General features: G+C 51.4%; 10 protein-coding genes across 10 annotated transcripts; 4 read left to right on the top strand and 6 right to left on the bottom strand.

Annotated features, from left to right (window-relative positions):
* Positions 1–2,227: 2,227 nt before the first annotated feature.
* Positions 2,228–3,204, top strand: AYL99_08627 (adenylate kinase; the record flags this gene model as incomplete). Its single annotated transcript, XM_018840135.1, has 4 exons — positions 2,228–2,384; positions 2,441–2,493; positions 2,545–2,699; positions 2,751–3,204. 4 exons carry the CDS (start codon positions 2,228–2,230, stop codon positions 3,202–3,204), a joined length of 819 nt encoding a protein of 272 aa, XP_018691256.1.
* Positions 3,205–3,925: 721 nt separating this feature from the next.
* Positions 3,926–5,273, top strand: AYL99_08628 (hypothetical protein; the record flags this gene model as incomplete). Its single annotated transcript, XM_018840136.1, has 3 exons — positions 3,926–3,962; positions 4,019–4,995; positions 5,091–5,273. 3 exons carry the CDS (start codon positions 3,926–3,928, stop codon positions 5,271–5,273), a joined length of 1,197 nt encoding a protein of 398 aa, XP_018691257.1.
* Positions 5,274–5,798: 525 nt separating this feature from the next.
* On the bottom strand, positions 5,799–6,955 carry AYL99_08629 (hypothetical protein; the record flags this gene model as incomplete). The annotated part of the gene is made up of 2 exons (XM_018840137.1): positions 5,799–6,265; positions 6,382–6,955. The coding sequence occupies 2 exons, from the start codon at positions 6,953–6,955 to the stop codon at positions 5,799–5,801; spliced, it is 1,041 nt and encodes a 346-aa protein (XP_018691258.1).
* A 668-nt stretch (positions 6,956–7,623) lies between these two features.
* AYL99_08630 (hypothetical protein) lies at positions 7,624–8,280 on the bottom strand (the record flags this gene model as incomplete). The annotated part of the gene is made up of 1 exon (XM_018840138.1): positions 7,624–8,280. One exon carries the CDS (start codon positions 8,278–8,280, stop codon positions 7,624–7,626), a length of 657 nt encoding a protein of 218 aa, XP_018691259.1.
* A 478-nt stretch (positions 8,281–8,758) lies between these two features.
* AYL99_08631 (hypothetical protein) lies at positions 8,759–10,132 on the bottom strand (the record flags this gene model as incomplete). Its single annotated transcript, XM_018840139.1, has 1 exon — positions 8,759–10,132. The coding sequence occupies one exon, from the start codon at positions 10,130–10,132 to the stop codon at positions 8,759–8,761; it is 1,374 nt and encodes a 457-aa protein (XP_018691260.1).
* Positions 10,133–12,709: 2,577 nt separating this feature from the next.
* AYL99_08632 (hypothetical protein) lies at positions 12,710–13,477 on the bottom strand (the record flags this gene model as incomplete). The annotated part of the gene is made up of 1 exon (XM_018840140.1): positions 12,710–13,477. The coding sequence occupies one exon, from the start codon at positions 13,475–13,477 to the stop codon at positions 12,710–12,712; it is 768 nt and encodes a 255-aa protein (XP_018691261.1).
* A 630-nt stretch (positions 13,478–14,107) lies between these two features.
* On the bottom strand, positions 14,108–15,084 carry AYL99_08633 (hypothetical protein; the record flags this gene model as incomplete). Its single annotated transcript, XM_018840141.1, has 2 exons — positions 14,108–14,611; positions 14,665–15,084. 2 exons carry the CDS (start codon positions 15,082–15,084, stop codon positions 14,108–14,110), a joined length of 924 nt encoding a protein of 307 aa, XP_018691262.1.
* Positions 15,085–15,686: 602 nt separating this feature from the next.
* AYL99_08634 (hypothetical protein) lies at positions 15,687–16,883 on the top strand (the record flags this gene model as incomplete). The annotated part of the gene is made up of 1 exon (XM_018840142.1): positions 15,687–16,883. The coding sequence occupies one exon, from the start codon at positions 15,687–15,689 to the stop codon at positions 16,881–16,883; it is 1,197 nt and encodes a 398-aa protein (XP_018691263.1).
* A 697-nt stretch (positions 16,884–17,580) lies between these two features.
* Positions 17,581–19,334, top strand: AYL99_08635 (hypothetical protein; the record flags this gene model as incomplete). The annotated part of the gene is made up of 4 exons (XM_018840143.1): positions 17,581–17,907; positions 17,965–18,575; positions 18,653–19,070; positions 19,134–19,334. 4 exons carry the CDS (start codon positions 17,581–17,583, stop codon positions 19,332–19,334), a joined length of 1,557 nt encoding a protein of 518 aa, XP_018691264.1.
* A 285-nt stretch (positions 19,335–19,619) lies between these two features.
* Positions 19,620–21,926, bottom strand: AYL99_08636 (hypothetical protein; the record flags this gene model as incomplete). The annotated part of the gene is made up of 1 exon (XM_018840144.1): positions 19,620–21,926. One exon carries the CDS (start codon positions 21,924–21,926, stop codon positions 19,620–19,622), a length of 2,307 nt encoding a protein of 768 aa, XP_018691265.1.
* Positions 21,927–22,722: the final 796 nt, after the last annotated feature.

Genomic DNA, 22,722 nt, shown 5'->3' on the forward strand with positions numbered 1-22,722 from the left:
TGAAGAAACAGCAAAATGAGGAGAAATCGTGCCGGGATCGCCGTCTACTTCGGTGAAAAGCCGTGTCGATCCCGCCTTTTACTCTTCGTTCTCCTCCATCGCCCAGGATTTCTCCCGCAGGCGTAGACATCCCTTCATGGTCAACAGCAGACAGCAAGTCTCTGGACTAGCATCGGTCGGCATTTGTGTGGGGCTAGCACTTGTCGGCAATCCAGTACAGCCTGCGTTTTGATATTGCGTCGTTCAGGAACACGGCTTCTTCTTATTCGTGGAATTCCATTGCATGCAACAGTTTTGACTTGGTCAGTGTCCGCTGACCGAGGCCGGCAGTTTTGTGGATTGACGTCGCGATGGTGGCCAGAACCAGCTCCTCGTCCAGATTGTGAGCATGAATTCTCATCAATTTGTTCAACGCCAATCCGATCATCGTAGTCACAAGAGGTAGCCATTTGGTCTTTCTGCGTATTGATAAACTGACACATAACTCTGATCTATAGTCAGTTCCGTGCGCTGCTTACCGATAATTCGACTGTGATCACCAACGCTGAAGTATACGGTGAATCATGCAGCAATCTAAATCCCAGGTGCCAATCCCAGGATTTTCCACAAGGCTGCCCCCGGTATAAGGCCGCGTGGCATATTCTGGGCTCTATACGACGCACATTTCAAGATCTGGAGTGATGAAATCTGAGAAGAATTGTATGCTTCCGACCGTAGTGTCTGTTAGAGCTTCAAGAAGCTATCCTTGTATTTCGGTTAGTGAAGCAAAATTCTGAACACCAGAGGTCTTGAGATTCACAAGGCAGTCAATGTGAAGGATCAAAGATGTAGCCATGTTGACAACTCTGAGCGTCTTAGGTCGTGCACGGTCTTTAGTCAGATACAGGAAAGTCCAGAGACGGGCGGGAAGTCCACAGCTGCGAAAAAAAATCCAGCAAAAACTTCCAGATTTCTGGCTATCCCAGCATTTCCCTTGGCCTGCAGACGCACAGAGCCTCCGTGTGGCGGTAAACATGGCCGAGATCGGGGAAATGCCACGGGAAGCCCTGAGTTCAGGCTGGTTTATCGAAGACACGTTTGTCTTGAGGCACCAAATCAGTCAATTTTGACAATCCGGCCCGGGATCAACGACTAAATCATTTGCATGATTCAACCAAGCCATATTGACCACGAGTTCTCTGGAGTGAACCAGCGGAAATCGACGGCCATCACTAAGCCACCCCATCGCATAAAAGACGTGCAGAAGAGCGAACATACAGCTTGTGGCCCATGCATCGGTTGATTTTGTCGTAAGACAGCCACTTACTCCTGGAGGAGGTAAATTTGATAGACTGGTGCTGCTCAGAAGTCTCGTAGAATGCTATCGGGTCATATAGCTTGACAAGCATCATACATGGAGGGCGGATGTCTTTGGTCACCATGCATTGATTGGGTCGAGGCCTTTCTTCGACTCGAAGTCACTAGGCATCATTAGGTTCCACAATGACAATGAGGATATTTCTGTTGCGCATCAGCTCCTCATCGGACTCCAGGCCATGCCATAAGAAGTTGAAATGTCAAGACAGTGTTTCACCAGACGTTCTTGCTGGAGCCCTCGTTGCCACTTGCGGCATTAAATAGTCGCTGTCGGACGGGAGGACAGGTGAAGATGACCCGGAAACTATGGATCAGCAGTACCCCATGCATTCTATTCTGCAAAGCCTGGAGCCACAAGCGGACCAGAGCCTGGACGTGATGTTTGCCGTTCCCAACAACGTCTCAGACGCGAAATAGGAATCCTCAGGCACTGTGCGATTCGAGATAGCCGTCGGTTCGGATGGTCGACATCATTCATCATTCCATCCATTTCTGACCGGTTTGCCACATGACTGTTGAGATTGAGATGTTATCTCAACCATGGCTCTGGTCTGCAGGAAGGAACGGATCGGGATACTTTCGGGAAGAAGGAAAGCACGTGATTTCTTGGCGAGCCGGAGCTCAGGTTGACACCTCGGGGAGGCTGGTGTAACGCCCGGTAAACCGGAGGATTCTCGTCCTCGCTGAACTTTTGAAGGTCACCAAACCTCTGCAGCTCTGCACCAGCTTTCTTCACATTTCACATTGCTTTTACTCCTCATCCTCCTCCCTCCTCGCTTGTACTTCACCGGGCAAGGAGCATCAGCACTTTAGCTATCTTGCCTCCTCTTCGACCTTGGTCAGGTCCCCTTCGCTGAGCTACTCAGCCATCATGGCACCTATCACCGATCAACATGTCGAGGACCTGAAAGACCTGGTCCACAAGCTCGAGGCTCGAGTTTGGTCTCTCGAACGACGATTAGAAGGCGAAAAGAAGACCTCGCTCACGGATTCTATGCGCATGATTCTCATCGGTCCCCCGGGCGCAGGTCCGTTTGGCATTATCCCCGTCATATTACGCGTGAAACTGACACGCCCGCGCTAGGCAAGGGAACTCAAGCTCCCCGGATCAAAGAAAAATACTGCGTGTGTCATCTGGTATGGTTATATGCCTCCGTTGCCCTGGACCAGAAATTGACAGTCTAACAGGCTACTGGTGACATGCTTCGAGCGCAAGTCGCGAAAAAGACTCCCTTGGGAAGAGAGGCCAAGAAGATCATGGATCAAGGTGGTCTGGTCAGTGACGACATCATGATCAACATGATCAAGAACGAGTTGGACACGAACAGAGAATGCGCCAATGGGTAAGATTCCGTGCTACATGTATCGTGTCCACCCTTTATTGACACAGCTAGTTTCATCCTTGACGGCTTCCCCCGAACGGTCGCCCAAGCCGAAGGCCTCGACTCCATGCTTGAGGCAGAGAAAAAACCTCTAAAGCACGCAATCGAACTCCAGATCGACGACGGCCTGCTGGTCTCCCGCATCACCGGCCGTTTGATCCATCCAGCCTCGGGCCGGAGTTATCACAAGGTCTTCAATCCACCAAAGGAGCCCATGAAGGACGATATCACTGGAGAGCCTCTTATCCAAAGAACCGATGATAATGCCGAAACTCTTAAGAAGAGATTGGGAACATATCACCAACAGACGAGCCCAGTGGTTGCCTACTACAAAAACAAGGGCATTTGGTCTGGGGTTGACGCCAGCCAAGACCCAGAGCATGTTTGGAAGAGTATTCTGTCTGTTTTCGGCGATGCGAAGACTCCGGCTACTGGCAGCATCCTGAGCAAGATTGGATTGCGGTAGACGTGGGCGGATGGCACAAGAGGGGGATCCTCCTTGCCTCAACCTCCAGAGCAAGCACCGAATTGGCGGCTGGAATGACACACTAAGAGACTCCGGAAAAGATTCATGCCATGTTTGCAAACGTGTACAAGTTACGGGAACTGGGTGTCCAACATGCCCTGGAAAATGGTGAGTCGCATGCGGAAAAGGGTTCTGACTTTGAGTACATATCTTGCGACTCCGCGAGACGAATACAAGACTTAATTGGCACAAGCGAGCCACGCGTCCGTCGTTTATCTCTCTCGTCACAGACTTGAATATCAGGAGTCTTGCCCTGTCGACCACCGACCAACTGACTGACAAGGATGGCCAAAATTATTCAGCACACTTGTAAGACATCCACCCAGACAGTGATCAACAGGTCGGGATGAGACCCGAGAAGACCGAAGGACTAAGGGAGTGGTCATGTCTGACCCTTTCCTTAGGGGACGGCACACCACATTTCGTCGGCGGTCATCCATGACCGCCGATCTTGATATCAGGCTGAATCCACTGTCATCGGGCGGATTACCGAGTCTGTCGCTCCGCTGCTGGAGTATACCCCGCGCTTTTATACAAATGGAACTTCCCCACGAGATTTCGTCAATGGGCTTGTTTCCGTGATATTTCCTTGAATTTTTGACGTTCCCTCGAAGGCTTTGCTATACTTCTACAGCTGCTCACCGTACAGGTTCTTGCTACCATGTCTTCGCCGAAGGAAATACGCTGGGGCATCATGGGTATGTTTGACCCGAGAGTAGTGTATGCTTCCTCTGAACTAAGAATGTCTCTGCAGCGACGGGTTGGATCGCACAAACTTTCGTCAAGGACCTCCTTGTCGACCCGTCTACACGTAATGTCAAAGACATTCGTCACGTCGTCGCCGCAGTCGCATCCTCCTCTTCCCTGTCCTCCGCCGAAAAGTTCGTTTCCAACATCGTTTCCTCATCCCAGTCCAGAAAGTGTACCCCCTACGGCTCCTACGAAGAACTCGTGAAAGACCCGTCGGTGGACATCATCTACATTGGCTCGCCACACTCTCATCACTACCAAAACGCCATGCTCTGTCTCACCCACAATAAGCCCGTCCTCTGCGAGAAAGCGCTCACGGTTAACGCCGCGCAAGCTAAGATGCTATACAAGACTGCGCAAGAGAAGAAGCTCTTTTTCATGGAGGCCGTTTGGACTCGCTACTTCCCGCTCAGCCAGTCGATCAGGAAACACATCACGGATAATGACATCGGTGAGGTAATACGAGTCATCTCCGATTTGAGCATTGGAGTCGTGCCTGAGAAAGATTTTGATCCGGGTCACCGCATGGTGAACCTTGATTTAGCTGGTGGAGCTCTTCTCGATTTGGGTATTTATGCTCTTACGTGGGTTTTCCAAACAATGTACCACACACTGCCTCCCCAACTCAGGGAGCAGTCTCGCCCCAAGGTGGTGGGGGCTGCAATGACTCCCGAACCACGTACCGGCGCCGATGAGTCTACTCTGATACTCCTTGAATTCCCTAAATCGACTCCATCGGGGAAAACGAAAGCCCACGCCGTGGCTACTACCGCTATGCGCGTTAGCGACGATCCCGCACGAGGACACGACGGGAAAGGAGATGTGGAAACTCCTGCGGTGCGCATAGAAGGCGAAAAGGGCGAGATCCAAGTATACGGCCCAATATATCGGCCAATGCGATATCGACTGGTGCCGAAGGACAAAACCGCGGAAATTCTCGATCGGAAATTTGAGTTCGAGGGTGGGTGTCACGGTATGATGGTATGTATTTGAGTCTTTCCCGTTTCAGTCTTTTCGTTCGAGGCTACATTGGCGGGAAAGGGGCCGTTCGCTGACATGCATACCACGCATAACAGCACGAAGCCGACGCTGCTGCCCGTTGTCTAGTTGCTGGGAAACTGGAATCCGAGACTTTACCGTGGGCAGAATCCACACTGATTATGGAGATTATGGATGAAGCGAGGAAGCAGGGCGGCTTGATGTATCCAGATGCGATCGAGACTACGGACTATCCTGTGAAACTAACAGCCAAGGTGTAGCAGAGACACAATCCAGGCGAGGTCGGCCTGTTCAAACAGCATTCCAGGTCAGCATGCTCAGCAACCTAAGTCGAAGGGGAGACCCTACACAGTCTGGAACACAATCCACGCTCGATCACAATAAGGTGGCCGCACCATGAAAAATTTTTAGCCAGTAGGATAGAGGAAGGATAGACTACCACTCGTTATATATGTAAAACCAATGTTGGTATCGATTAGCATCGCTTTCGACGCAATACTACTACTTTACCATCAATCGCCATCTAGATAGCTTTCTGCCAATTTCTCAATTTGGTTGTTTGGTAGGTATGGTACACACCTTTCAATGCAGATAGGACCAAGATGGCGTGGGGGCCCGACGGATATCATCTATCCTGCAGGGTTTCTAAGCAAGTGACCTGCTTACGCAGAGTCTGTGGTCAAGGTCATATGTGTATCTCATTTGTTATCAGTCTTGCGGGGTGCTTTTCCCTTCGATTGTGCCCATCTACAGCGGGTCCGACTCTCCAGAAATATAGATTGGACTCAATCTTGGCCCTGAGTGTTCGCCTCGTCACCTCGCCTCCAGCCGCCATCGCCAAAGGCTCGCCGCTCGCCGCCACCCAAGCCGTGTTCCTTGATGACCTTTCTCTCCGAACCCCTAGCCCGGTTGACCCTTACGTTCCCACCCCAACTGCCCTCTTTGCCATCCAAGGCTCCAATCACCAGATCAACGTCCTCCAACCTCTCCAAATCCACAAAACAATAGTACTGATTTCCTGGCTGTTCGGGCTTGGGCGGACGTGGTGATATCTGCTTTGACACCGCCGTTGGTGTGATGTCCGGCACGTACTGGGCAAAGAGAGCCCGCACTTCCTCGTCATGCGCTGATTGTGGTTCAATTCGAGGCATGTTGCCGATGTATAGCCGTCGTCCTTCTGCCTGGGGAGCTGTCCAGTGAGAATTGGCATCGGTACGGCTCCATCGGTCGAATGTCGGATTATATTCTGAGTCTGAAATGTCGGATCAATCAGATCATGTACCATCCATCTCATGGGAGCGATTGTCGAAGACGCAAACTGTAGCAGGAACCGCTCTCGCAAGAAAGGCCCTGTTGGATATTACTCACCTTTCTGCTCTCTCGACTCACGTACTCTTCCCCAACCTCGTTCGAAGTCCTTCACTCTAACTTCTCTCCCACCCGCAGCGCCACCGGCATTGCCCTGAGGCTGGCCCTGGCCCTGCCTTCGCGCCACACCGGGGCTGACTCTAACAGCTCTCCCAAGGACGTCCATTCCATTTAATTCACTCATCGCCCTTTGGGCTTCTTCCGGGCTTTCCACGTCTACAAAGCAGTAACTCGGATTTCGCCCCGTAAAGGGATCCGTGGACATACTAACTCCGACAACGTTGAATCCATTACGAGTGAAGAGCTCTTCGACGTCAGATCGCTGAGCTGTATAAAGCAGATTGCCAATGTAGAGCCTCGTTCCCGGCGCATCGTCGGTTGGTTGAGCCGAGCTGCTGTTGTTCGAGTATGGTGCAGAGTTGGCGCTGTGGTGCCCATTTGGAGTCCGGTTGGATCGCGCCCGAGGCTGCTGCTGTTCCAAGCGCGGTGTATCGTCTTTCACGCGCCAGTTGGTTGAGGCAGTGGAGCGGAAATTCTGCTGCTGTCGAGCCGGTGGCGACGTTGTGTCCTCCATAGCTGGGAGCTGGGATGCAAATTTGAGTGAAAATACTGCTAGGGAAACCTCCTCAGTAGGTTGGTCAGCGCTCCTCGAGGACGCGGAGCACGTGGGTCAGTGAGTTGGACTAACTCACTGCCTGTGACGAGGCTGCCGAATTCAGGCAGTCCACAGCGCGAAATTGATTTTTGGGTGTTTTGCGATGCCAAGAATGCCATTAGGTGTTTTTCGCTAACGCTTCTAGTGCCCTTTTCAGTCTAGGTCTATCACCACGCTCGCCACGCAGATGTTCAGTAGTTTACGATGTTGAGGGTTGGTTTAACTGCCATCAGCGTGCTCGTGACTTCGCGAATTATGGTCTGCCTTCCCACCCAGCTCTTTGGAATAGTCCCCTCTGCCCATCGGGCCGGAGACGATGGTGTGTGAACATTCTCTTCGTCAAAAGTAGACAACGGAGAATTGGCTGGAGATCGGTTGGGATCCACCACAGCCTACTTTCTCTTACCTCTATCATCCGATCTGTCTGAATGATCTCTGCGACGCTTGAGTATATATATATTGTGAATGTATCGGTTCGTGTCTCCCACGTCGCCCCAGAAAGATATTTCCAGTAACATGCCCGTTAGATTTGCAAAGCGTTTTACCAGAATGCAAAACGTCATTCTGCATTGCGCTCGTCCTACGCCTCAACTCCGTTGCACCGGCATGTCCAAGCCATCAAGGGGAATGAAACCTGCCAGACCCTTTATCCTGTCCACCCAAGCCCTCACAGCAGGGTACGGGGTCAACGAGACATCTCCCATATGCGCCAAAGCCACGTAGACAAAGACTGACACGTCCGCAACTGTCGGCCTCGAGAGAGCTAACCACTGCTCCTTCTCTAGCTTTCCCTCCAGAATCTCAAGCGATTTCACGCCCATGTTCTTTGCCTCCGCAACTGTGTCCTCACTGGCGTCTGCCGGCCAATTAAATGATACAATCGCTCTGGCCTTGCACAGTCCAAACTGGATCCAACTGGCCGTGAAGGCCAGCCAATCCACGATCGAGGCCTGTTCCACGCTGTCGGAAGACCAATAACTCGACGGAACTGTTTTAGAACCTCGGTCAGGGTTCGTTCCGGCGAGGTAGACGAGAATCGCGCTGGAATCGTTGAAGACTTTTCCTTGATCGACCAGGGTCGGCAGCTCGCCCCGAGGATTAATGGCTAGAAAGTCCGCCGAGCGATGTTGCATGTTGAAAAAGTCCACTTCGACTTGTTCCACCTGAACATCAAGTAAGCTAGCTAGTAGGCGGACTTTGTAGCAGTTCCCAGATGCTTCGGTGCAATAGAGTTTTGGTGCCATCATCAGCGTGTTTAAGTCCGAGGAGAAGCTCAATCTTGTCTCGGGAAGTCTGAATCTGCCGGATATGGCTTTGTGGCCTAGAGGATAGTTGGAGGAGTAACAAGGGTTCAGGACTCTTCTGCAGACTTTTCGTCTTACAATGTGGGAAGTGGGAGTTTCCTTGGGTACGCCTGCGTGAGGGATCAATCTCGGATAAATTTACTTGCTGACCCTCGGGCCACCCCAAGCTAAAACTTTTAGACACTATGTCGTGTCCTTCATCCCGACGCCCGAGTAAAGACAACGATGAATCTAAAATGGCCGTGGCCATCACCGCTGGTGCTAGTATATATACGCCACGTTGCCATCTACCCTCTCTCTGTGGTCCTGAGTTGAATCCTGCGCCAGGTCCTGTCGTTAAATCATGATGCCGTCGCTCGGTTCATGCTTCTATTGTGCGGAAGTTCTGCTGTTTCTTTCAAAGTCGCCCTGTCGAAGATCACAGAGCATTACTCGCGATCGGTGGCGAATGCGGTGTTGGCTTTTCAATCAAGTCGGAGCCGGTATGACCCTCTTGAAAGAAAGCGAAGCCACTCCCATTCCACGTTTGGGGGCCACCATCGACATGACTTGTTTGCGTGCTGAGCTGTGTAGCAGGCTCGGGTAAATTAAGGTCAGTGGCGTGGGAGATAGGAAAGGTGGGCAGAGTGGAGGTCGAAAAGCCGGCGAGCGTACTAGAGCTGAAAACGTTCGCCGGGACATTTTGACTGGATGGAATTTGGGTAAATGGGTCATGGGAATCGAACGCCGGCAGTGCCTCAGGGAATCCACTTAGTAAAGGAGGGCTCGTGATAGAGGAGATATCTGCACTCATTGATGGTGTTTGTGGGACCGGTTGAGGCTGGAAAATAGGAAGATCATGTGTGTTTGGCATGGACGCCACTCGTGCTTGCCCAATAGCATAATCGGTTCCATAGGAAGCCTCAAGATCTGTCCAGCTGAAGGAGTTGTCGCCGAGCTGACCATCTGAGAAATTCCACGTCCCATTGGGTTCATTCGGTAGAAGATCCCAAGGAGTTGGGGTGTCTATCAGTGGCTCAGTATATACGTCGTTTGGAGACCCCCTAAGCCCGCCGGGCGGTGACTGTACATGTGAACAGTGTGAAGTGACGGGTCGGCTGGTCCAAGAATGCTGCTGGATCGGGTATGTCAAGTAGATGGCGTTTGGGTTGAGGGTATCAGAAAAGAACTGCTGAAGCTGATGTTGAGAAACATCGGGGGTTCTCGAGAGGAAAAATGATGGTTGTCCGCCCATACACGACCTTGGATTGTTTTGGAGCATTGGAGGGACCGGTGTCAGAATTTCATTTCCCATGTATGCTTGTTCTGCGAGGTTCTTGACTTGTTGCTGGGTGTGATTAATCGATGTTGCGTTGTTGGGATGATCAGGGCAGTAAAGGCAGGAACAGCCCGATCCGCAAGAACAGCTGGACTTCCATGATTCACCCACTGTTTCAGGTTGATGCCTCTGGACACGGTCGAGATCAGATTTCAGAAGGCCAGGATGAGGCTGTATCGCAGTAACGTTTTGACGATGTCGACAGCCTCCCTTGGGCGACTCCGGTTCGGCATTCGGCTTCCAAGAACCACAGCAAGAGGAGTTGGCCTCGTCTGACCTTGCCTCTTCACGCTCCTTCATACGCCGTTTCCGAACCTGGTATTCCTCATCGTCGATTTCTTTCCCGTTGGCATCTGCCCAGACCTTTTTCAAAGTCAGTTTATTCCCATCGGCGTCTTCCCAGATCGGCTTTGGTGTTGAGGTTGCATCCCGATTGACAGTCGCAGGGTTGTCAACGCGGACTATCAGGTACATTTCCTGGGTACAAGCACAGTCCCTTTCACACCTACATGCCTTTGCGGTGCATGCGCAGTTTCTCGGACAGTGACATCCTCTTTTCTGGCCTGCCGAAGGGCGGCCGGGCTGATGTGTCTCAGAAATGGGTCTTGTCTTCCCATGATCACATTTGTGAACTCGATGGCCTCTCTTGCAGGACTCGCAAGCGTAGGTCTTGCCGTTGAAATGTTGTATGGGAGGTGTCTCGCTCTTGTAAGATGCCTTTAACTTTTTGATCCTGCCATCCTCAACTCTGGAATTGCCCTTCGCAGGACTGGCGACCTTTGGCGGAGTGGTCGAGGGGTCTTGCATTGTTCTGCAACGTAATGCAGCAACCCGAGTATGGCTTGTTGGTGTCACTACCAAGAAATATGGGTAGTTGTTCAGGGGAAACGGGCAAGAAGAAGGACTCGCGCTCTAATTGGATCTGGCAGGCACAGTTCGTGGTCTGATCGGCAAGGGCGGCGGCAGTCTTATCGACCAAAGAGTGACATTGAAAGAACTGGGGCTGAGCACATGTCTACCACAAGGAGTGCCAAAAAGGCTTGACGACTAAAAAGAGGGTCTTGCACATGGAATAAAATCGAGGACAATGAGAATGGCGTTATGATGGTGGTGATAGCGTGAGACTCTGCGCGAGGACTCAAAGCTGAGCCCCGAAAGCGAACGAGTTAAAGCCTGAATCAGAGGGAGAAATCCAGGGCCCCCATCGACGCGGTCCCAATGGAGGGGAAGCGGCGTCGTTCGAGTTCCCTTACTTGGCAACGCAAGCGAGGGAAAAGCTATTGACTGGTCTCTCGTTATGTTGCTGTTGTCGTTGATTCATAATACTGGCAACCCAATATACATTAATTCGAAGAACTTCTAGAAACCTCGCATCCTATGTATCTTATCGTATAGTGTTCATCCTGCTGAGCGAGGTAATGAGATTAAGTTTTCTTTTCTCGCTTTTCAACAAGTTATCTTAGGGTAGCCATCACCACCCGTCTACAGTATTCTTCTCTTAAGTAGACTAATATGACTTCGAAGCCGTGTCTTTCTCCCATCGACAGGTCCACTAGTTAGCAGCTGTAAGAGCTTCAGGATGGTGTTAATCCATCCTGAAGCCATAGCATGAATCTCTCCTGATGCTTGAGGGAAGTTGTCAATCAGAGTCCCAGTGGCGGGATTGATGAATGGATCATGGCGTAGTCTGGAGAGCTGTGCATCCCTCTTTCATTTCCTGGGTAACCTGCTCGATTGTACGCAAGATTTTGATTCCATAGTCCAAGGCGAGAATGTTCTAAAGCTTGTATCCTTGAGTGGAGAGGATGGGAACGTCCGGCTGCAGTCCGGCTCTTTCTTGACGATTTGCTATCATGTTGTGGTTTCCAGGATGCAAGACCAAGAAAAGGAGACGAACAGCTATCGAGAACTTGAGATGTGAGCAATTGCAAGGTATGTTTGGTGTTTTTGGTGCGTCGTAGGTAGGAAACCGCGTTGGAGCCGCGAGCAGTACTCCGTACCCTCGAACTTATGCAGGTCAGGCGGCGCTGCGCCTAGTGCAGTGATCGTTGGCTACCACACTCTTGCTAACTCTTTGCGACATATTTTGCCTGTCTCCGATCTTGATTCCGTCTTTGGATACAACTGGCCATGGGGGCGGATATGACTGACGACGACAGTAAAGGCAAAAAGGTTCCCCGTCCAACAGCTCAGAAAAGCAACCCATCGTCTTCTTCATGGTCTCTTCCTCTACCCCTTCGTCGAGTCTTCGACCGGTTTCCCCTGGTGACATATCCTGAAAACGCCTTACCCCAGCGGGTTCCTCGACATCGACACGAGAACATCCTTTGCATTTTCCAGTCCACTGAGCCCAGGTCTCGAGATGGTCCCTCCTTCAATCCATCTTGTCTGAAGTGGCAAGCATATCTCAAATTTCACGGTATCCCGCTCCACACTCGTCCGTCGAACAATCATGCCTCCCCAACCGGGGCTCTACCTTTTCTCTTACCTGCCTCGAGAAACGCCAGTCGACCAGCTTCTCCAGTTTCGGCCAACCGAATAGTCAAATGGGTGGTAGCTCAAGGGGGAAAAGAAGAGGCGGTGCAGTGTCGCCAGGATGCATACACGGCATTGATTGACCATGATATACGAAGTGCTTGGCTATACCATTTGTATCTCGATGAGGACAATTTCAAGGCTGTGGCATGGCCCCTGTACGTTGCGTCGTCCTCGTCGTCCTCGGTCGTCCGCCTGAGCCTATCTCATCAGCTGCAAGCTGCCGCGAGAGAAGAACTGCTGAAAATAAACGCCATCATCGATCCTCAACAACTCTATTCGCAAGCTGAACAGGCGTTTCGGTCATTATCTATACTGCTAGGCGATGATCAATTTTTCTTCGGCCAGTCCACTCCGGGTCTGTTCGACGCCAGCCTTTTTGCGTACACACAAATCATTCTTGACGACCACCTCTCCTTCAAAACACGGACATTGAACTTGTCCTTAGAGCAGCACCAGAACCTAGTCCAACATAGGAATCGTCTATTGCGCGGCTTTTTCTCTGGTTGAGGACAGTCATGTACTTCTTCTGAGAATGCCTCCAAACCACACTGTCACGCCCACCCACTTCTGCGATCGTTGTCCTAGGACTGCAACCATCGATTCGTCCACTCTTCTCTCCTCGATTCGTCCAAGCACTTCAAACCCATTCTCTGAGGCTGCAGCCTCGACTTCGGCCAATGTGTGTGAGTAACTAGTTGGTCGGATTTTTTCACCTGTTTGCGGATTAACAAAACCAGCCTGGCTGATTTTGCCCATTTCTGAGTGCATGTTTGTCAGCACTAAAATCCCCCCAGGTTTGAGGATTTTGGCAACTGTGGCAAAGAAGACATCCACAGGAACATGTTCAATGACCAGTGTCGACACCACGGCGTCTGCGCCGACGGCACACGCTGGCAGCGAGGACTCTTGCAACATGTCATACACCTTGAGTTGCAATTTACGAGTTGCATGGGACCTCTGCAATCGATCTCTTGCCACCTCGAGCATGCCAGGACTGAGATCGAGTCCGACTACAGACGAAGCATCCTCTACCTCCAGCAGAGCTGCCGTGTTCCTGCCCGTTCCACATCCCAAGTCCACCAAAGTCCACGGCCGAGAACAGGCGGCTTGATTCTCCAGAATCTTGAGCATTCGCGGTATCAGAATCTTCATCTCAATCGTATCCAACGCCTGCAGAAAGTTGCCGTCTGTGTCATACACAGCCGACCAAAGATCGTAGGCTTTCGTGGTGGAGAGATAGCGGATTGTGGGATCAGAAGACTGTGGGATTACTTGGGACATGGTGACTCTTCTTGGACGCTGGACAGGACCTTCGTGGTCGGACACGGCTTTTGTTGTGACGTTTTCGCCGGTCAATGTGTCAAAACTAGATCAATAGCCGGATATAGAACAACGATTGTCGCATACGAAAGCAAGTGTTTGAAGGTAGTTGTCTAGTCTTGACCAGTAGAGACAATGTAGTATCAGCGTGGATGTTGGAGAAGCGGAAAATATGATGGCCCAGGGCCTGAATGAGATTTGACAAAGTTTCTCCGCAGGCTACCTATTCCAGCTTGTGAATGAGTCACAATGGTTCACCGAAGCATCAGGGCAACCAGTGTGAAAGCGATTCTATTTGTCAATGCGTATTCGACGATCGAATCGACATATATTGAACTTGGCAAGCACTAAGGAAACGTTCAGACCCTAACATGAGGCAGACGGCCTGTTAACTTTCCTTTCCTACAGTGCGAAGGAAGGGATGCTCGTCCCGCAACTCGGTCACTCATTCTAGGGCGAGAATACGGAGTCCTAACGATGCAGCACGACATGCGTATATTGCCAATTGAGCAGGTTTGGTTTTATTCTCAAAGGGTATCTTACAAAAGAGCTCATCCATCTTCGAGTTTACTACTGGTCTTTGCTGTGTTGTTACATGCCACCAACCCCGAAGACTCCTCCTCCTTCCCTCAAGTCTTCCACCAAATCCTGCACATTACTCAAATGCTTTCCTAGCAGAGTCTGCTTTTCTTCCGTTGACCTTGTGGTCCCACAGTCTTTCCCATGCGCACCCTTTCCACCCACACCACCTGCATCGGCACCGTTGACGGTCTCCCCTCTTCTGCGATCAAACGCCGCAATCACTTCCTTCCCCCTCCCTCCCAAGATCGCGGTGTTTGTTGCGGAGGTTGAGCTCACAGTTTTCGGTGTCACTGTTTCGGGCATGAGGTAGAAGTAAAGAAATTCGACCAGTTTTAATTTTACTTCGCGGGACGTCCCCCGGGATTTGAACAGAGACGTGATTACCAGCAGGCCGTCGATGGACTCAAATGTACGAGTATTCTGCGGATTGTCGAGTAGAGAGGTCACCAGTGCCATGATAGTGGAAGATTGGATAGCGGGACAGTTTGAGGGGTCGAGAAGGTCGAGAAACAGCTGTTAACATTAGGCCACAGATGTTTTGTAGTATCGCATTGGGAACGACTTACATTCATGTATATCTCCTGCGAAAAGAGTGCTCGTGATGGTGGATGGAGTAGGAGAACTCCTTGGATCAGATCCAGCGTCTGAATAATCAACAGATCATTCGTCCCATTGCTTTCCTTGCCCAGAAGTCTCTCCAGACTCGCAACTAATCTCATGGAAATGTTCCATTGGAAGCTCTGTTGCAGTTTGAAAAATTCACGAAAGGCAGGATCTGAGGGCAGGTCTGAGAGCTTCTTCGAATGAGGCGAGGGGGGTGTCGATGAACCTAGGAGAAGCATCGACTGGCGTCTGTTCGCGGCGTCGTTCGTTCTGGACAAGCATAGTTGTGCAAGCAAGCCTTCTACCTGGCGGAGTCCTTTACGGATTTTCTGAGGAGAGCTCGACGAAAGGTAGTCGAAGGAGTGGGACAGTAAAACCTCCATTATGGCAATAAGTGAACTTGAGTAGCAGTAGCTGAATAAACTTGCACACAACAGGCTATACCACTCCGTCGAAGATAAAAATGGATGGAAAACCGTACTGCGATAAGTATATGTATCAACAAGACAAGTTGTCAGGGCGACCGTGCGGGGGATAAGCCGAGAGCCACCCCTGTTGACTCTCGGCCCACCTGCCACTGGCCATTGCACAACGCCCCGTTCCGCAGGTCAGATCAGGTGGGTTGATAAGCGCCAGGCACCAGGATAATAAGCCATGCAGGGAATCGGTGCCACCCAGGTGCCTAGTGCCGGCATTGTCGTCATGACACTCATGTGATGACCCTCTATTAGATGTCCCTGCGTTTTCTGCCTCGTGGACAGCCTGCTCAGATCAAAACCGCGCTGATACCATCCACTTCCTCGACCTCAGATCTCCCTTTCGTCCACAAATACGGACTTGTTCAACAGTTTCTCCTAATTCCCTGTCTCCATTTGGTTTGGACACCACCATCTGAACTTGCGCAACTCACGCACACGATCCTTCGAATTCCCCGCCTCATCCCGCATTTTCACATGTTGTCTTCTGCGGAATAACTTCAACACGCATGTCGACCATTTCAACGGAAAACCCGTCTTCCCCCAACGCCATTCCAATTCGCTACAGCTCCGCCGGTGTCCCCAATGGCCTTCATCAACAGCCTTCAAAATCCGTCCTCAAGCCTCTACCAGAGGATTCTTGGATTTCATCGAAGCACCATTCGATGCCGCCAGCGCTGATCCCGACACCTGTCCTCTCCGACCATACGAACAGCCTCAAACGCAATCACTCAAAAAAACGGTCTGCCCCCGAGAATCTGATATCTAGGCGACTCGGAGAATGGTCACCACAGAAAGAGAAGATAATCCTGGGCCCTTATGACTACCTGTTTGCCCACCCTGGAAAGGATATCCGCTCAGCCTTGATCAAGGCGTTTGATGCCTTCCTACATGTCCCGCCAAAGTCTTTGGATATTGTCACAAAGGTTGTGGGGATGTTACATACATCCTCGCTCCTCATCGACGATGTGCAGGACAACAGCGTGTTGCGACGAGGCATTCCTGTGGCGCATAACATCTTTGGGACTGCGCAGACGATCAACAGCGCCAATTATGTCTATTTCCTTGCCCTGCAAGAGCTCCTGCACCTGGAAAATAAAGATGAGGCGATAGAAATCTTCACCACCGAACTTCTCAACCTTCATCGAGGCCAGGGAATGGATCTATACTGGCGCGACACCCTGACCTGCCCTACGGAGGACGACTATTTGGAAATGGTACAGAACAAGACCGGAGGCTTGTTTCGTCTAGCCGTCAAGCTCATGCAGGCCGAGTCTCCAGAAAAAGGCCGTATCGATTGTGTCCCTCTTGTCAACCTGATGGGCTTGGTTTTCCAGATATGCGACGACTACTTGAATCTTTCTTCCAGCGCTTATACGAAGAACAAAGGCCTATGCGAAGACCTCACAGAAGGGAAATTCTCCTTCCCCATTATCCACTCGATAAGGAGTAACCCCTCCAATCTGCAACTCATCAATATCCTCAAACAGAAAACTACCGACGAGGAAGTCAAGCGATACGCGGTAAAGTATATGGAGGGCACAGGCAGCTTTGAATATACTAAGAGGGTCGTGCGCGAGTTGAGGCTAAAGGCTGTAAATCTAGTCTCGGAAATGGATGGGGGTTCAGGAAAGGGGGATGAAGTCAAGTTGATTCTGGACAAGATTGCGGAGCCAGCACTTGTTGAATCGGGACAAGGCTCATAAGAGGCAGGCATTCGGGAAAGGGCCATTCAACAGGCCGTACTGCGCGATGATGTTGTACATTAGTGTATAATACTTGGGCGAGGTGGTGTATTGGGTGTCCTCGCCAGCTACTGGGACAGGAGTTGGCTGGTCACATCCGGCTACTTGATATCACAGAATCTGAGATGTTGCAACTCGATGGATCTCCTCCTGGCGGTAAATATGGGGTTGTCTGAACCCTTCGCGGTAGTAAAGTATGCAAGCTCCGATCCAGGCCCATTACCACAACTGGAGCACCATCATGGCCCGGTTCCGAAGATAACTTCTTACGTTCCCGGGGATAGATAGGAAAAGCCATTCTCCCCCCACCTCGGTCGTCGATTCGCTGCATCGCCTCCATTTCTTTATTCCCTTGATCGGCTCGGCATCAGCTGTCGTCTGATCAATACAATATACGCGGCCCCGATCTCCCCGCGTCCATACACTCGAGCAATGGGCGAGTGCCTAATTGATATTATCATTACGCATTGCGGGCGACTACTTGGTCTTCGGGATTCCGCGTGTCTTGTCCAGTTCGAGCACTGGTTCTTCTGTTCACATATGTAAGGAAGTTAACCTGAACATTTCTCAAGTTGAGGCTGGCCTCCTAGACAAGATATTCGCCGTTGGGCCATTATCTCTACCGAACACCCATTCAATATATTCTTCTGCACTCACCATGATCCTCCCCCAGAGCAATGCGGCTTCGCCACTCTTCGCCCACTACATCCTGCCCCTTTCAATTATCCTTCTCACTGTCCTCCCCATCATAAACCTGCTCCGTATCCGCTACCGCCGCGGTCTGCGCGAGATCCCAGGCCCTTTCTTCGCCAGTATCCTGCCCTTTGATCGCATGCTCAGCACCTACTCGGGTCATCAATTCCAACGACACCTTGAGTACCATGCCAAGTACGGGAACTTGGTCCGCGTCGGGCCTAACCATGTCAGTCTGGGAGATTCGGAGCAGATCTCGAATGTTTATAGCATTACCAGCAAATTTGACAAGGTAAGTGTGAGAGGTACATATGGGGATGAGGGAGGCACTGACTTGGGGAACATGAAGAGCGGCTTCTATACCCTTTTCCATGCCAAATCACCCGTTGGCCCTATTCCCACGGTCTTCTCCATTGTCGACCCTGTCGGCCATAGGAACCTCAAGCGGCCCGTGGGCGCAGCATTTGCCCTAAGTTCTTTGCTCGATTTTGAACCCCTGGCCGATGACTGTACACGGATTCTGGAAAGCAAACTCGATGGCTTGCAAGGCAAGCCTATTGATTTTGGGACGTGGTTACATTGGTACGCATTTGATGTGATCAGCAGCATCACCTTCTCCAATCGACTGGGTTTCATGGAGAGGGAGGAAGACGTGAATGGCATCATCGCAGCAATTGAGGGTCGGCTGTTTTACAACTCGATCATCGGCCAGGTCCCGAGCCTGCACAAGTGGCTTTTAGGGAATAACACCATCTCGAAGTTGGCAGACATGGTACCCGCCATCAAGAGACTGAATTCAGCAGCGTACATTGTCCAGTTTGCTGCGAGACAGTTGGAGATGAGGCGGAACGCCAAGGCAGAGCATGGAAGGTCCGACATGGTGGACAAATTCAAGATGACCAGAGATGGCGAGGAAGTCATGAGCGCAAAGGAGCTCTTGGGCCATGCGAGCTCGAACGTGTGGGTATTTCCGTCTCCGCAGCCTGGTAAACTCGAGGCCCCTGTTATTGCAAGCTAACAGATTGTGGGGAAAAAAGGTTCGCTGGTTCTGATACAACAGCCATTTCGCTCCGGGCGCTGTTCTATCACCTCTGTAAGAACCCACACGCGTACAAGAAATGCGTGGATGAGATCCTCGATTTTGACGCTCGCGGCGAGTTGTCCGAGTATGTCACCTACTACGAGGCGCAGCGCATGCCATACTTTCAAGCGTGTATGAGAGAGGCGCTGCGCATGCATCCTGCTGTGGGACAACTGCTTGAACGGGTTGTACCACAGGGCGGAGCCACAATCGACGGGGTCTATCTACCGGCAGGCACGATTGTGGGTATGAATCCATGGGTGGCCGCGAGGGATAAAGCAGTGTATGGACATGACGCGACCATCTTCCGCCCGGAACGGTGGATTGAGGCCGACGAGAAGACTCTGAAGCTGATGGATCGAAACTGGCTTGCTGTAAGCAGTGTACCCCTCTGGCTGAGCTCCTCATCCCTGTCTGAGACTAACATGATCTTTCAGTTCGGAGCCGGCTCACGAACGTGCCTGGGCAAAAACATCTCCCTGATGGAAATGTCGAAGCTGGTGCCGCAGCTGCTGCGTCGGTACCACGTCCAGCTTGCGGATCCCAACGCCGAATGGGAGCTGTTTGATTACTGGTTTGTCAAGCAGGAGGGCCTGAGGTGTATCCTGACGAGGAGGGATGGAGAGAAGGAGAGATAGCAATACATAGAACGAATAAAAGAAAGACTTCCCGTTGGGTGGCATTGTGATCGAATTGCATTTACGCACCTGTAGAGTCCACTTCAAAACACTGCGATTATCGAGCCTTGCGTCTCTTTAAAGTTACGATGTTCCCGGAAAAGGAAATGTCATCTAAAGATTGAGAAGATACACTGCTTCCCGGCAGCAGTCTGGCAACGTGTCTCCTCGCCAGAATACCAACGTTCAGACAACACAATCCGATTCCCCAAGGCCGTTGTGATACTCTATCAGGTTTCTTAGTGCCTACAGACTCTTGACAGAATCTATGAACGCTCTCGTTCTGTCCGCACTCCGGCGTCCGTCAACCTCGACACCAGAACTGACATCCACGCCGACTACGTTTTGGCCGATATAATCTTCCCCTAGTTCCTCCAGCACCGTCTGTACATTCTCTGGGGTGAGCCCTCCCGCCAGGATCACCTTGAGGCTATCATCTTTCTGGAATAGCATTTTCACATCGTCGAGATTGACCCTCGTTCCCGATCCACCCCCTCCAGCATCCAACAACGGTAAAGAATGATAGCCTCTCGTGTTGATTCCACAATCTTTTGGAGAGAACGCTTTCAGAACAGGAACCGGGATCTGCCTCGCGTATTCCAGTGGTTCTGAGCCGTGAAGTTGTACCGCGTCCAGACCCAATTGGTGGACTTGCTGGATTATCTGGGGAAGGGGTGCATCGACGAATACACCAACAAGAAGCGCACGGTCGGGACGAATAAGTAGCTGGGAGGAGGTGTAGCTGAAGAAATCCGCACTGCCGACTCCTTCAACTGCATGGGTGAATTTGGAAGACGCCGCACGGGGTGTGTCTTTCACGACCTTCGCTATCTGTTGCGCCACATCATCTGAGACGTACCGTTTCCTGCCAGGCACAAGAATGATGCCGATTTGGTCAGCGCCGGCTTCAATCGCTACTTTCGCGTCCTGGGGTGTGCGTGTACCGCAGATTTTGATTGAGAGCTGTGTGGGCCGTGTCGACTTCTTTGGCGGCATATCTGGATCTCCCACCAATGTGGCAATAAATTCGACCGGATTCGGTGCCCTCATCAAGGCCTCGCCAACCAGAATTGCTTTGACACCGTCCTTTTTGTACGCTTGCACATCTTGAGGCCCAAATATTCCACTTAGAGCGCACACAATTGTGGACGCCGGGACTTGATCCATCAAACGACTTGTCGTTCCAAGGTCAACTTCGAAATTTGTGAGATTGCGGTTGTTCACGCCAATAACCTCGGCGCCTAGTTCAACTGCGATTTTCATCTCCTCTGCAGTGTTGACTTCGACCAGGGGCTCCATCCCCAATGATCTCGAATAATGGTACAGTCTCGTCAATGTCTCCACATCGAGCATCTTGACAATAAGTAAAACCGTATCAGCACCCGCGACTCGTGCTTCTAGAATTTGGTATTCATCAAAGATGAATTCCTTACGCAGTACGGCGGGTCTGTTGGGCATGCTATCGAGAGCCTGACGGACAAGTCTCATGTCCTCGAGGCTTCCCTTGAACCATTCCGGTTCTGTCAACACAGAGATGACGCTGGCCCCGGCTGTTGCATATTTTCGTGCTTGTGCCGGTGCACACGTCCCGAGGGATATAATGCCTTTTGAAGGAGAGGCTCTTTTGATCTCAGCTAGGAGGGCAATCGGGTAAGGGGATTGCCGAAGCCTTTGAGGAAAGGAAATCTGTGGAGGAGCAAGACCAAGGTCATAGGCATCTTGGAGATCCAGAGGTCTCTGAGACGGGACGAGCTTCTGAGCGGCAACAGCTTGTCGTCGGTGGGCGTAGATCTTGTCCAAGATGGATTCTTTCTTCGGGTGTGCTGCTCCATTAAGGGTGGCTTTGACTTCAGCGTCAGGTACAGCATACTGAGGATTTTCCGACCACTTTCCGCCGGACATTTTCAAAAAATTCTTAAACATGACTCGACCATTCTCCGTCAGAATGCTTTCGGGATGGAACTGAACCCCCTCGATGACATATTCCTTGTGACGGACACCCATAATCACTCCCTTGCCCCCGTCCGGGCCCTTGGCTATCCAAGATGAGACCTCCAACGACTCTGGAAGGGTCGGATGTGTTCCCGCAAGCGAATGGTATCTCGTGACGGGCAGGTCTTGTGCCAGTGTAGTATAACATCCTTTGCCATCATGTCTCAGCGGTGAGGTCTTCCCGTGGAGTATTTCTCCTGTAACATCGACTTCACCACCGAAACCGGAGATGATACACTGTTGTCCCATGCACACCCCGAGGATTGGAATTTTGCCCGCAAAGTGTTTGATTGCCTCCTGACTTATACCCGCGTCCGTGTCAGGGTGGCCTGGGCCAGGACTGATGACCAATTGTGTTGGCTTTTTGGCAATAAGCTCTTCAAGTGTCACTTTGTCGTTTCGGTAGACTGTGACGGTGGCGCCTTCTAGGACGAGGTACTGGTAGACATTCCAGGTGAAAGAGTCATAATTGTCAATGAGGACAAGGTTGTTCGCAGAGGGCAGCTTTTGAGCCGGCGTGGGTTGGTGGGGAGAATGATCAATCAGAGCAGTGGGTGCCATGGTCAATTTCGCGTCTTGTAAATAAGGAAGAACCTCGTCCGCTGACCATGGAACAAACGGAGGGGAAGTCGAAGAGATCCAGCCCAGTGGATGGAGCCCTGCTTTTACAAGGACCGCAGTTTTCCCGGATTCCCTTAGCGTTCAGTGCTGCAAGTTTAATCAGACCTCGACTCTGAGCTCGCTTGTTCAAGGAAATGTCGAGCCATGACCGGCCGTTATGTCTTCATTTGAACCAAGACCATGGCCAGAAGACCATTGTTTTCTTGCATGCGCTTCTCGCGAGTGATGTCGAGTACGCTATGTGACCCCAGCTCTCTCTCAATATCACCTTATGCTCGTTAATCTGCCTCGCCACTCGCAATCTTCCGAGGTTCCGTCCTTCGAACTTGGTTCTGCCGCAAAAACAGCCGCAGAATTGATCAAGCAAGCTCACAGCGGACGAGCCCACCTCGTAGGACTTTCCATGGGAGGCTTCGTCTCTCTGGAAGTTGCCAAGTCTCATCCAGATCGGGTAGACTCGGTGTTTTCTGCCGGCGCTGTTCCTCTAGACGGTTGGCGGAGATGGCTGGCTGAGCGGTCTACAGTGGTGGTGGAATCCCGGTCATAATTTTCCACGCTGCTGCTCTCCATCAACGGGTCGCCACTGAGTGCATCACGGGTGAAGTCATGATGTTCCGAGGGCAACGACTGACGTGATCAACTTCCGGTGGCTATATATTGGGCACAATATTTAGGTCTCTTTATTTGCCCTCCGCCGAACTCTGGATCACACTATGAGGCCACGAACGCGCCAGAG

Source organism: Fonsecaea erecta, assembly GCF_001651985.1.
Source record: "Fonsecaea erecta strain CBS 125763 chromosome Unknown Scaff7, whole genome shotgun sequence".
Classification (NCBI taxonomy): domain Eukaryota; kingdom Fungi; phylum Ascomycota; class Eurotiomycetes; order Chaetothyriales; family Herpotrichiellaceae; genus Fonsecaea; species Fonsecaea erecta.